Source organism: Neofelis nebulosa, chromosome 5 (assembly GCF_028018385.1).
Source record: "Neofelis nebulosa isolate mNeoNeb1 chromosome 5, mNeoNeb1.pri, whole genome shotgun sequence".
NCBI lineage: Eukaryota > Metazoa > Chordata > Mammalia > Carnivora > Felidae > Neofelis > Neofelis nebulosa.
In genome coordinates, this window is record NC_080786.1 from 78,142,273 (window position 1) to 78,150,916 (window position 8,644).

Consider the following 8,644-nt stretch of genomic DNA (forward strand, 5'->3'; position numbering starts at 1 on the left):
TGAGCGAGCATTTGGTCCAACTCCCTCATTTTGGAAATAGAGCAAGTTTGCTTCATGGTGGGTGACCGGGTCCAGAGCTCTTTGCGCCTCAATGGGTGGCCTCCCCTTCACCCTCTATGGTTCATCTTGTCTCCCTCCCTTACTGAAACTTCTCAAAGTCCCTCACTTGAAACTGAGAAAGTGACCAAAGCCACGGGAGGTTAACAAAACAAATAAAAATCTTTGGGGGAACACTATGTGGTACCCACTAGTGTATAGACTGAAGTGCACACAAAGGCAGCATCATCAGCACTTCTAACTTGGCCTTTTCTGGGAAGGCTCCCAGGATACATGGGCCCCTACCCTCCCTTTTAAAGTTAGGCACGTCCAGAGCCTCCCCAGGTTCACTCAGATGCTCATGAAGTATCCCTAGTGACACTGGGTTTCCTTAAACATTCTCTTCCTCAAGATTAAACAGATACAATCTCAGGGGTTACTCTAAGTGAGTAAAACTCAATAAAACTCCATTTCAACTATTGTAGTTGGGACAAATTATATTTCTTTTTACAGAAAGACTGAACTTGAAGTTGAGAAGTAGCTGATCCAGGGACCCCTGAATCTGAAGCAAGAGCCTTCAGGTGACTCATGACTCCACCATTTTCTAGTGATGGCTGTTTTCATTGTCGGTTCTCTTTTTCTTAATATTTATTTTTGAGAGAGAGAGGGACAGAGGATTCTAAGTGGGCTCCATGCTGATAGCAGTGAGCCCATTGTGGGGCTTGAACCCATGAACTGTAAGATCATGACCTGAGCCAAAGTCAGATGCTCAACTGACTTAGCCACCTAGCACCCCTCAATGTCCATTCTTTTTTTTTTTTTTTTTTTTTTAATTTATTTTTGGGACAGAGAGAGACAGAGCATGAACGGGGGAGGGGCAGAGAGAGAGGGAGACACAGAATCGGAAACAGGCTCCAGGCTCCGAGCCATCAGCCCAGAGCCTGACGCGGGGCTCGAACTCACAGACCGCGAGATCGTGACCTGGCTGAAGTCGGACGCTTAACCGACTGTGCCACCCAGGCGCCCCTCAATGTCCATTCTTGATAGGTATTCTGTCTCCTCCATGAGACCTTCAGGGGACCCTGCCCTTTCCACCTCTTAGATTCCTCAAGGTCTTGTACTTCCATTATGCATACAGACCCCAGGCCAGCATGTGTTGAATGAATGAGTTGGAAATGAAGGGAAAGACTAGGAGCCGTGGAAACATCAATATCCTGGACCAAACTCTGATTTGGTCACCAGCTGGTGAACTTGGGCAAGCTTCTAGTTTCTCTAAGCCTCTCCATTCTTATTTGTAAAATGCAAATAAACCACCTCTCCTACAGGGCTGTTGTAAAAGAGAAAATGGAATAATGAAGGCACCCAAAAAGTAGTAGCTATGATTACTATACCTGTTGAATCAACATAAAACTTAAGGAGAACCACCACGTGGCAGTCTGATTTTCTAACTTCTAATGCAGTCCCATTTTGTCTGGCACAACGTCCCAGATTGGCAATCTGAAGGATGAGTTGCTTTGTGTCGCTGCCCTCTGTGGTGGGCACTATTTTGCCGGTTCCTGAGAGTGTCTAAGAAGAGGCATTACAATCAACAGTGGAATGCATGCCAATTGTTTTTATTAAGGATGCCTATTTGGATGACAAGGCCAGCCAGCAGGTGGCCCCCAGGAAGCAGCTTGTGGCCCCATCCCTGTCATTACTCCACGATGCGGCGGAAAGACTGCACAGCTGGGGAAGCTGCGCCCCAATCGATGGGCTTCCGGTACTCCTTCTTGTCCAGGAGGTACTGCCTGCCACGATAGTTGGGTAGCTCATAGAAAATCCAGGCACCCTCCAGCACCTTACTGGAGTGGACCTCCCGCATGTGAAACTGTTCCATAATGGAAGGGCAATCTTCAGTGGTTTCATACATCTGACCATTAAAATCTCCTTTCTCGAAGATCTGAATCTTATACTGGCCTCCACCAGACTGAAAAAAAACGACACAGGAGGAAATAACAACAGTTATGGAAATCACTGATGGGTCAAGAACTCAGAGAACAGTTTGGTTCAGAACCCCCAATCGTGGAAGTTAGATGATCTGATCTCCTCTCCTTTTTTGGGTACTGTGAAAACAGCTGACGTTCAGTAAGAAAAACTTAAGGCCTTAACGTGCTCAGGAGGCAGAGAGAGTGCTCTGGAAATAATGAGCGGATTCAGTCTTGTGACAGACTGACCTAAGGTTTTATGTGAGCCTCAGCAGCCAACAAGAGAAAACACCCCACTAAGGGGTAGGAAAACTGTAAGAAAATGTGTAAAAAAAAAAAAAAAAAAAAAAAGTTGGGGGGGGTAGGGGAAAGAGAGATGGAGAGAGCCAGAGCAGGCCAGCAAGCGAGAGAGAGTGCAAGGGGGCCCAGGCTCACCAGATGAACAGCCCTGCAGGAGCTGAGGCGGTCGTTGAGGCCCATCCAGTGCTGGTATTCAGGGTACTCGCCCCGGGGTAAGATATACATGTACCCGGCGAAGTTGGGCCTCTCGTACACAGCCCAAGTGCCTCCTTCCACTCTGATGGAGTTGCAGCGACTCAGGTACATGTGGAAATCTGCGCAGTCGCAGTCACAGTCATAGTGGCGGCCTTGGAAATTTTTGTCTTCATAGAAAGTAATCTGAAGGATGGAGCGAACAAAGAGAAGAACTGAGGAGCTGGGGGCTTTACTTGTAAAAAAAATAAAATAAAATAAAAATCAAGAACACATTGCCCGCTGTAGAAATCCCTTTGTCTTCAATTTTGAGGGGTAAAAGTATAGTTCTATCTCACCTCACAACATTTACCTTCTGGCAGACAATTGTAGTTGTCAACTGTAGGAATGAAAACTTTCTGAAGGCTTAAAATGAAGCAAAACAAGAGTGCTCTAAGAGAAGCCAGTAGTTTCAGACCCAAGTTCACGGCTTCCTCCTTTTTGTTCCCATAACTCACTGTACTTACCACATTAGAAGCTAAGTTACCCACTTATACATCTCTCTCCCATCAGACTCCTACCAGACTTCTTCCAGGGGCAAAGTCCAAACCTTATTTAAGCTATGGACCCCTGGACCCAGCGCTTGACAAACCTTCAATAAATGTTTGAGGAAGACGAGTGAGTTCCAAATGCAGAAATTCATTAGGTGCCATGGAAGATAAAGAGAGAAAAATAAAACATAGACCTTAGCTTTACAGCGTTTACTTTACATGAATATAGAGCATACACCTGACAATATTTTGTGTTCCGCACTATTATTTTTTTGCCAACAGGGTAGTTCCAAAGTAACATGATAGCAAGTCACGAATGTGGTTTGCTTCAAAGTCTTACCAAGTCTCTACCACAATCTTTGGGGTAAGCCTGAGACCTTGGACGGCCTGGCGGCACGCAGCCCTGACAAACCAGAAATGATAAACCTGGCCTCTAGAGCTGCATCTCTCCAGTCGGCCTTATGACTTCAGGCAAGCTAGCTCTCTGGGCTCCAGCTTCACACTTGTCAGAGCTGAGGACCAGACTAGATGGAAAGCCCTGGCTGTGCAGTAAAACTTTTCTGTTTGCAACAGGAGAGAAGAGTCCCCAGCCACTCCTGGGGCTTCATGAAGCAGGTTCTGAAAACCACTAGACCAAATGGACTACAGAGTTTGTCCCCTCTTGTTCTATAATTCCACACTCTAAGATGAATGTGAGTTCAGAAGGTAAAGTGAAAGAAATCACAGGTGTCATGGAGTCAGCACTTAATTTCCTAGAGTTACGCTGCCACCTCGTGGCTAATTTGCTCTATCGGCTTCAAAGGAGAAAATGTCAACCATTTCATATAAAAGGAGTGGAGAGCCAGGTAGCCTTGAGAGGATTTTTGAGGTGAAGATTGAAAGATAAGTAGAGGGTTTCCAGGGGCAAAGAAGAAAGGATGGCCTGTTCAAAGGAATAAAGGAATATGGCCCATTATAGGGACAAGTGGTTCATCAAGCTCGGTGCATATGGACTATGTGGTGAAGTATTAATAGGAAATAAAGCCAGAAGACACAGACGGCATGCTGGAATCTCTTTGGTGATTATGTGCGAGATGTAAGGTAGTGGTTGGTGCCTGGAAACAGGTGGTTGCTGCGGGTGTGTGAGAGATGGGGCAGGCCAGCCAAAAGGCAACTGCCGTATAAAGGACATTGAGGAAACAGTCAAAAGAAACGTAGAATTTGGTGACTAATCAGATGTAATGAATGAGGGAGAGGCAGACACCAAGAATGATTCGTAAAAGGGCATAAAACCTCATTGTTTTCTACCCCAGGTGAGCCTTCTAGATGTAGCCTACTGATGGGTACTTCCTTCCACCCTAATCCACGCTACTCTCTCCACTCTTCCACTCTTGTATTTCTCTCCACTCCTGTATTTCCTGTTCCCTGCAAGCTTCCCGAGCCCTTCCCACCCCTAAATCATCTGCTTCATCTCCTTTCTTCCCCTTCCAAATTTCTCTTCCAGCTCCATTTACCATTTTAGCATAGCACAGAGCTGGAGACACATGGTACCCCAGTTTATAGATGAAAACAAAACTGCAGCACTAGCTACTAGCTCAGTGACCTTGGATAGGCCATTGAACATCGCTCTAAACCTCAGACTCTTCATTTGTAAAACTGGATCACAGTATCCTCTGCGGAGGGTTGTCCTGAGGTTCCATGGGAAAATGCCTATGAAGCACTTAGTGTAATCTGGCTCATAAATCGCCAATAAACTTTTGCTACTGTTGGTACAGATGAAGAAGTTAAATGCCTTGCCTAAGGCCAATAGCTAGGTACAAGTTAGGTGCAGGCAAGGGAGTGGTTGGCAGTGCAAAGCTCCCGGTTAGTCACGTGTGATTCATTTTATCTTATCTCCCTTTGCGGTCTCCTGCCTGCACAGCTAGTTCTGTGCAACGTACAGCACTTACTCTTTTAGTAAGGGAACAAGACTGATCCTGAGGCTGAGATGCTTTTCCCAAAGCCTGTGGAAAAATCTTTAGGAAAATCAAGGTAACTTCTCTAAAAAATAAAATAGATTCTATATTCCTTAATTCAGCCTTAATTCAATTTACCTTTGGTTTTTTGGTCAACTGTTTACCATAAAAGAGCCTTTGCAAGGGCTATGCTGTAGGAAATAAAGTTAATATCACTTTTTCTTAGTTCAATGTTTCCCACACTTAGTGCCCACTGCACATTTTCCTGGCTAACATCTATATTGAAGGTGGAAAATATACGATGTTCTAGAAGGCAACCTTGCTGTCTACCCTCTAGCAGACTAGCCAACCATCCCAAGGCTGAAACAAAGTACAGTGTTGCCATGGAGCCTTTACTGAGCTCCAGAACCAAACTCTCCTTTCAGCGGGGGACCTTCCAAATCTCAGAGCCCAGAGAATGTTGTACCTCTACTCAATTTCCATTTGTATAAGGACCATGACATCTACTGTATAGTCAGCTGAGATTCTTGGGCAAAAAAATTTATAGAAAGGCTAAGAAATAGTGCAGGAGATTTCCCTAGAAATCATTACAAAATTCCTCTCCTTCCCGCTTAGTTCTTGAAAAGTAGTCTACTAATCCAATACAATAGAAAGAAAAATGCCACGTATTCCAAAGGTAACAAAACCAAACTTAGTACTGTGCATTGTTTTTGCCAATCCCATAACTCTCTGATTAAACTTCTAGTAAGATGGAGGGAAAGGAAAATGCAATAGACAAAGGGTAAGAGATCACTTGCTCTTTTGGCCTAGCAAGCAAGTTAGTTAACCACGTGAACAGCCCAGCTACAAGAAATACAAGAGAGCACACAATTACTACTCTGGAAATCTTTGAAAACGGGGGATATATTCATCTAAGGGGGTCCAGTTGTAATGGTCTTACATCAAGGCACACGGATTTCTCTAAGGACTTCAAATTCTTTTCAATGGGATTTGCATGGCATACTTCCAAGAACCTCAGAGCACTAAAGACACGGTCTCATTTTTTCTCCCCAAATCTTTTAGATAACAAGTATGATTATTCTATTTTCCAAGTGGAAAAAAATCAGGCACTAACCAATTATGGAACGAGTTAACAGGTGCCTCCTGACATGACGTATGGGAAATATTTGCTGTTGCCTATGTAACTTTCTGGCCAAAGATGGTTAGTCTGAATCTAAACAAGAGGAAACAATCAGGTAAATCCAGATCTCAGGACTTTGTACTAGACAACTGGTCTGGACTTAGAAAAATGTCAGTGTCTCAAACACCAACAAAAAGTAGGGTGACTGTTTCATACAAAAGAGGCTAAAGGAAAAAGTTTAAAGAAACATGGCAACCAAATGCAATGCATGGTCCTTGATTAGATCCTGTATCTGGGGAAAAGCCAGCCATGAAGCACATTTGGGGAAGCGACTGGGGGAAATGTGAATATAGTCTGAATATTTGGTATTTATGACAAGTTTGGGAGACAAGATGGTATTATGTTTATATAGGAGAATACCCTTGTTTTTGGAGAAACGTGACTAAGTACTTAGGGCAAAAGAATTAAGCCTGCTATTTATTGTCAAATGGTTTAGTACAAAGAGACAGACCAAATCTAGCAAAATGCTAACAACTGGACAATATAAGTAAGGGATATAGAAGTATTCATTCAACATTTCTTTCTTATTCTTTCAAGATTCATTGGGTTTGAAACTTTTCAAAGTAACAAGTTGAGGGGGGGTGCTGTGGAAATCAGGCACTGATGGCTTTGCCTTAGATTCACTGGTGAGCAGAAGAGCTAAAATAATAGAATGAAGGTAGATACCCTCATTTCTAAAGCCCTGCCTAAAAGATCGATTTCTGGTCCAACAACTGTGAATCAAATATTTTAGAGGCAATTTTCCTAACGTAAGTAAGCACTTTATTTCAGGAAAGGGATAAAAATAACTGCTTGAATGAAAGGGATATATAGGATTTAATTCACTTGATTAGTCTTTTAGGACATCACTGATGGAGCCTAAATTTCACAGAGCGGACTTTTAACTGAACACTAAAAGTTTTCTACTCCGTGTACTCCTCTTATCAGTATGTCCTATTCCTGTGGAAATTCATAGAATATGAGTTGCTGGAAGGCAGAAATCATGATGATATTAACACGTTATATACCTGTACAATACTGAACATGGTAACACACATAGAGATAAACCCTTAATAAACTGTTGGGTAATTTTGCTACAGTAGAAAATATAATAAGCATTTCTTAACCTTCTCTCCTATTCTCAACCTTTAAAACACTATCATACTTACCTTCAGGCATAGAAGCAAAAGTTTTCTCCACATTTCTTTCGATGTATCATTAGGTACATTGGAAAAGAGGAAACATTCCAAAAGAAAGGAAACATAAAAGAAAGTGGTAGGCTAAAAATCAGCATGACCGTTGACTTACCTTGGTTCCAGATTTAGACATTTTGGTGCATAGATTGGTTTCCCCAGTGCTGAAATCCGGAATAGCTACAGAGTTAGAGGCACAGAGACATTTATACTGGGCTGGTTTCAAATCAAACATTTGCTTAGTCATGAGAATAGGATCCAAAAATTGAGTCAGTCATTTAGAGGCTATTGATGGTTTCTAGAAAAACAATTGGGATTATGAAATAAAGGAAAGCTTCAGTACCCCTTCTAATGCTTACCAAGCCTTGCTGCATTATAGACTTTGCTGAGTCAAGGCACCAAAACCCAGCCAAAGTTTTCAAAATTAAAAACAAAAAAGTCCCTCTTACCTGGGCAATTTGGGGATTTCAAGGTGGCTGCTTGCTAGAAAATCAATGCCTTTTTTTTTTTTTTTCCCTCCAACAAAGCTTGCAGGAGAAAAGTCAAAAGGCCACCATCTAATTCTGAATAGAAGTAACACGTTCCAAAGCAACGAAATTTGATGACTACTAAAGGCAATGCATGATCTTGTGTTTGAAACTGTCACTACAATGGACATTTTTGGGATGATTAGCAAAAATTTTAATACAGACTATATATTGTGCCACTGTAAAATTTCCTGATTTCATTCCATTTAAGAATCTGTACTACGACAACATGGGAGAATGTCTCTTTTTAGGACATGCACGCTAATGTCTTCAGGAGTAAAGGTTTGAGATGTCTGCAACCTACTCTCAAATTGTTGAGCAAAAATACTGCTCTCTAGAGTGGCAAAGTGAATGTAGTAACACGTTATCATCAAGTGGCAAATCTGGACAAGGGGTATGTGGGGAATCAGACTCGTGCAATTGTTCTTTAAGTTTGAAAATTTGTCGAGGCACGCACACAAGCTCCACTCCATAAGAAAGGGCTCTACGGTATACAGCCTGAGAGACAGAAAGCTACTGTGGAAATTATGATTCTGCAAAGGTTTAGCTAAGCCAAACCTGCCACCTGCTAGGTGGAATTTTTCTGCCATGATATCATATGGAGACCTGTTTAGAGAACATTTCTGGGCAACTATTACACCTCTGACTTTTAGAATGAGATTACCTTTTATGTAAATTCAAAGAAACAAATCAATTCTTCTCCATTTTCATTTTCCTGGTCAAGTATATTCTTCTCAAAAGCCCATCTTCCTCCTGTTTCTACTAATAAAGCTCACCAACAAATGGGATGCCCCAAGACATTATGGTCA

General features: G+C 42.5%; 1 protein-coding gene across 1 annotated transcript; it reads right to left on the reverse strand.

The window, feature by feature from the left end:
• Positions 1-1,628: 1,628 nt before the first annotated feature.
• Positions 1,629-7,577, reverse strand: CRYGS (crystallin gamma S). The gene is made up of 3 exons (XM_058730778.1): positions 7,424-7,577; positions 2,436-2,678; positions 1,629-2,002 (listed from the first exon to the last, which is right to left on the reverse strand). The coding sequence occupies exons 1-3, from the start codon at positions 7,553-7,555 to the stop codon at positions 1,730-1,732; spliced, it is 648 nt and encodes a 215-aa protein (XP_058586761.1). The 5' UTR covers positions 7,556-7,577; the 3' UTR covers positions 1,629-1,729.
• Between the last annotated feature and the right edge of the window lie 1,067 nt (positions 7,578-8,644).